This window comes from Teleopsis dalmanni, chromosome 1 (assembly GCF_002237135.1).
Source record: "Teleopsis dalmanni isolate 2A chromosome 1, ASM223713v2, whole genome shotgun sequence".
Classification (NCBI taxonomy): Eukaryota; Metazoa; Arthropoda; class Insecta; order Diptera; family Diopsidae; genus Teleopsis; species Teleopsis dalmanni.
In genome coordinates this window covers 182568923-182574450 of record NC_051846.1, presented here as the reverse complement: position 1 = coordinate 182574450, position 5528 = coordinate 182568923, and the positions used below count along the sequence as shown (strand labels likewise).

Here is a 5528-nt window from a genome sequence, read left to right as displayed (position 1 = left end):
TTAAATCTTATCAATTACAAACGTAATTTGGCTTTAAGTTTAATTTTATTAACCAAGATTTAATTAATGGAACCCCTTCGGTAAATCTCGGTAAAATGAAAACTAAAACCTTATATATTGTAATCATTATATGACAATGCAATTTTAAAAAATGTTGCTTGTGATATATTACAATCAAGAAATGAACAAATATACAAGCACTAAAGCAAATCTCAATCAATAAAATTTAATCCTTATTAACTAATAACGTTATTTAACTTAAAACTATTAAATACTATTAGTATTATAATCATTTGTAGCTCAACACTATTACAAACCATTAAAGTAAACCTTATACTTTAAAATTAATCCTCATTAATTCATATCGTTAATTAACTTAAAACTGTTAATGCTTAATTATATTCGTTTTCAACTTAACACTTTTTACATTTGATATTTATCTTTTAAAATATATTATTAAAGATAAAAAATTAAAAATTTTATATTATATTAAAATATTAATTAAATAAACTTTAGTAAATCCCATTAAAATTAAAATGTAATCCTTACCATAATATTAATATGACTTAAAACCATTACTTGTCATTTTAAGATTAATACACTCTATAAACCAGATTTATTTTTAATATGGAAAATATGCAATATATTATTTATACTAAAAATACATTAATTATCTTGAATAAAACTTAAATGAGTCTTATTTCACTTAAATGAAACCCAATCAAATTTTTAATCCAAACACGTTTATTGAACTACTTAAATACTACAAGCAAAGAAATTATTTTTCAATTTCTTTACTGATAAGATTTTTTATGTGATAACTAAAAAAAATAAATTCATCAAATTAATGTATATATAAATAAATTATTATATCAAATGAATTTCCCAATTGAACGAAGAAACAACAGTAAATAATGTTCATCAAAATAGTGCTCAAGTGTTAATTGACAGTTTATAAGCATATCACAAGTATATATTATGTGACGTCTAAGATTAAACATAAAAAACAATTATTTGATAGTTAAATTGTTTTGTATAAATGTTTAAATAAAATATCTTCAAAGAAATACGAGTTTTCTTAATAAAATAACATTTGATGGACTTTAAACCATCTATTACATAAAGTCTCTTACTACTTAACTTTACTACTTTGATAATACTACTCTATATTTTGTATTACTTGACATCCCCTAACAGAATATGAAAGTATACATATGAAGTATATATCAGTAGTTTACTTAAAAATATTATTTTACCTCAGTTGTACCTGTCTATACATCTGTGGATTTGTTTGTTTCTACTTAAAGCTTAAGCCTCAAATTACTCACGGTGGAATGAGTTTCAATAAAATCTTTCAAATTGTGAATACGAATTTCCTTATGGCCCCTATGGGTTTCATTTCAAATCTCTAGCTAATATCATTGAGGACCAAAGCGTCTATGCGTAACATTCAATGTCAGTCAAACATTCACCTACATGATCGTTGATGTAAATTTAATCGACCTGCTCAGATGTAGAAAATTTTAACATATAAGCCAGGTCTCCGATTTCAAATTGTTATAGTAACTTTAATAATAAATAATGTTTGTATGAAATATGTTTATTAAACATATAATAATGTTACACATTAACACCCCTTTAAAAACAATTGAATTTGTTACAAGAATTCAAATAGAAATAAAAAGACAACAACAAAAGTTTTAGTTAGTTTATTGAAGTTTGGCTGACCATACAACACTATTTCGAGTATTGCTTAGTACTTATCATCAGTGATCTTAAGAAATATTCGAATTTTTTTTTTAAATGGATTAAAAAACAAATCACAATAGTTCCACATGCTCCATAAAATTTATGGCACATGTGTACCTGATCTGTGATAAAAAATATTTAGTTGTATTAATATCAATATGTTGTCATTGCTCATATAACATACTTATTATATATGTTACTCTTGTTGTTTTATCTTTACTATGCATTTTTAATTCTATTTCACTTTTTCGAATAAGGCCACTTTTTGGTATGCATAAAAATAATGCTCCATTTTACTTACTAAAGTATATCAATATAATAAACTCATGAATTTGTTCTATACGATCTATTAAAAAAGGTGTTAGATACAATGTTATCTTACAAGGTACCAAGTTTTTATATGAAATGCTTTTCTTTATATCCACTATGACATTGAGTTGTATTGAGTATTATTTATTGATAAACGTCTATTTCATTCTGGGGTTTCTCATTGTCTACTGTAATATTGAGTTGTACTGAGTATTATTTAATGGAATTCCATAAGTGTCCAAAATATATAATATAGGCTTTACCCGCATAGCCTAAACAAGTGTCCAGGTTCTTTTATTGCATTGATATATCTTTCTGTCTTTAACTTAAAGAGTTGTTGTAAGCTATGGAATTTCATGAATTCTTTTAAATTGTGTGTTCAGTGCTGATGTATAGATATTATTCTATTTATGATATACTTAACCAGTTTGGACATCAGTTTTTCAATAGAACAGAAAATTGACAACACTCATTAGCATTGCCATAGAAAGTTTTTTAAATATTTTTAAAAATAAATGCTCTCTATTTTTATAGAATAAAAACCCGCTGTTTTTATAAAATAGAAACCCTCTATTTTTATAAAATAGAAACTATCTTTATAAAATAGATGCCATCTATTTTTAATAAATAATAGTAAATATCTAAACATATTAATATACAATAAAGAATTCATAGAGTCCGCCAATGCCTGAGAAATCCTTTTGACAAAATTATTTTATTTTGAATGCAATAAAGACATCTACAGATTGCGACTGATTCTTATTTAACAGTTTTATTTGCTGTTCATATTTAAACAAAATTTAATTGGCGCAAATTCCGACATTAGCGGAAAATTGTGTAAAATAATCTGAGACATGATTCACAGCAGTTCCACCGCATAAAGTAGTGACATGTGGCAATTCTTCCAATTGCTTAAATAGAGTTGCTGCAGTATCAGCTTGCTTCTTCAATACTGCCACATCCTTGGAGAAAAGGAGAACACAAATAGTTGATGGATTCTTAATGTCGCTACAGGTTGATTCATGTAAACGAATAATTTTTTGGCAGGTCTCAATTATAGCAACACAAGCATCGATAATAGCAAACCACTCCTCAGAAACATTGGTACCACAACCGACGATTTCATCTAAGAAATTCTGTGCTACATTTTGTACTTCAAGAGTGTTCTGGACAACGCAATTTGCCGTTTTATAATGGTGAACTGCTGCGTCGATCAAGGGTGAATGAAATGATGGCAATAATCCAGCCTATATATTATAATATATGTGAATATTTAAAATTTATATATGATTTATATGCTTATTTAGTTAAAAGTACTTACATTTACAGTCAACAGAGACAGACTGGCAACAAAGGCGATTAAGAAAATTTTCATTTTGTCTACTTAGGTGCAAATACACTTTCAGAATATTTAAGAGTAAACCTATAAACTGAGCTTTTATACCCAAAATTACAGATATGTCTATAAATACATACCATTTTGATTTTAATCAATTACTTGTCAAGTACTATTTTAACTTGATTTAAAAAAATTACATTTAGATTTTGACATATTTTTCTTCAGATAACCTCCAAATCAAAATCAAAATAGGTTTATAATATATATTTAATTAATACGCAAAATATAATCTGGATTTGTTTTTGCACTCTATCTGTATTTAAAAGAGGGATATTTATTCAATAAACTATATAAATAGATTATGTATACACGTTATATAGCCTTACACAAATATATATTAAAAATTGTTGAAAGTGGTTATTTAATCTAAATACTCACTGGATTGATGTTGAATATTAACGACTTGAGAATTGGAGATAAGTTCTGCTTTTATCATATCAACATTCCAGACCATGTCAATGTTCTTTTTTGCCAATAAATCCCAAATCTATTAAGAGAGTATAATATATTTTTATTTACTCAATTTCTTATAACTAATTACAAAAAAGTTTGCTTTGGCTGTACTGTAGTTTTAATACTCTTCATCCATTTATACCCTTTAAAATGAAGCATATGTTAAGTTTACTTCTGACATAATAAAGGTGTCCAAAACTATATAAATCATACATATATATCCCAGATTATATGTATTTCAGCTATTATTTAAGCTTCTTTGTGACCTTTGCCTTTGTCCAAATTTATGGTAATACATATGATATATATTATGACATCCCTGAAGAAACTCTTCAAACGTAACAGTGCTATCCAAAAGTCTTTTGTTTGGTTTAAGCTTCTAAAATTTCTTAAAATCTGCAACTGTCAGATTCCTTAAATTTTCTCTCAGGGATTGGCGGGCTCTATGAATTCCATATTATTCAATTCACTTCCTTTGAAAAATACTATATTAAAGTTGCAGAAAGAGAAATTGCCTTTGTGCGAAAAATCTTTAAAATGAAAGACAGTATTAATATTCACAATTTTCAAATTCAGGAGATATTGCTTCACCCTCTATATAGGTTATGGTGTTGAGAATATATGGTATATTATTTAATATATATATCTTTAACTATATCAATTTAACTATACTGAATTATTTATGTATTTTCAAGCACTTAATTTTTAGTGATAATACCATGCGGTATAGCATATATATGGTATCACAATTTTATGTATCCGAAGATAATTTGGAACTTTTTTCCCTGATTTTACCGTAAAAACGTTAACAAGTCGTTGTGTCAATTCACCACTAAAGTTTTTCCAAGATAAAGGAGTAGACAATGCGTTTTAGTATAATTTGAATTGAAATTATAAGCACAATTACCCTAAAGGGCGACCTAAAAATCTGTTAGTTCGAAATAACTAAATGGGTGAAGAAGTAATTACATTCCCTTATTATTGCAGACGCCGTCCGCTTTTTGCATTTTGAAGATGCTGCATATGAAGAATCAGGCTTCCAACTTCTTTTCTAATCAATCTAAAGTCCCTATGTGCTGTAGGCCTTTTAAACTAGACATTCGAATTGGCATTAGCATCTTCTATTTTTCGCTTTCAATAGAGCAAAACACTATTATCATTGTAGAATTTCTGTACGAATCTGAGTATTCCATTTTATTAGACATAGTTTTTTAAAATCAAAACTAACCTTAGCCTTGCTGTTGTTTAAAACTATTGGCTTTAAAGTAGCTGTGTAAAAATCTTATAAAAATAATTTATAATTCTTTTCCATCTTGTAAATTAAAAAGATCCAGAATCCTTTTCGGGCATTCTGGTGTAACAGTACACTGTGATCATTGTAGATCTTTTATACTAATCGCAGTGTCCCACCTTAAAAGACATAACTTTTTAAAGTAAAAACTAACCTTAGACTTCTTATCGTTTAAAGCTACTGGCTCTAAAGTGCTGTGAAAATCTTATAAAAATAATTTTTAATTTTTCCATCCTTCGCAATAAGAAGATTCTTGGATTTTAGTGTGCTGAACATTGTGATCACTCCACATCTTTCACTATAATCGCATTATCCCCTATTGATTTT

The 5528-nt window shown here is 27.0% G+C and overlaps 1 protein-coding gene across 1 annotated transcript; it reads right to left on the bottom strand.

Moving 5' to 3' along the window:
- Positions 1-2804: 2804 nt before the first annotated feature.
- Positions 2805-3491, bottom strand: LOC119671742. The gene is made up of 2 exons (XM_038082506.1): positions 3380-3491; positions 2805-3305 (listed from the first exon to the last, which is right to left on the bottom strand). The coding sequence occupies exons 1-2, from the start codon at positions 3431-3433 to the stop codon at positions 2859-2861; spliced, it is 501 nt and encodes a 166-aa protein (XP_037938434.1). The 5' UTR covers positions 3434-3491; the 3' UTR covers positions 2805-2858.
- Positions 3492-5528: the final 2037 nt, after the last annotated feature.

Excerpts from the sequence above, each read along its gene's own strand:
- LOC119671742 (XM_038082506.1), bottom strand. The coding sequence starts at position 3,433 with ATGAAAATTTTCTTAATCGCCTTTGTTGCCAGTCTGTCTCTGTTGACT. Across the intron at positions 3,306-3,379 it reads TGTCTCTGTTGACTGTAAAT|GCTGGATTATTGCCATCATT; the intron begins GTAAGTACTTTT and ends TATAATATATAG.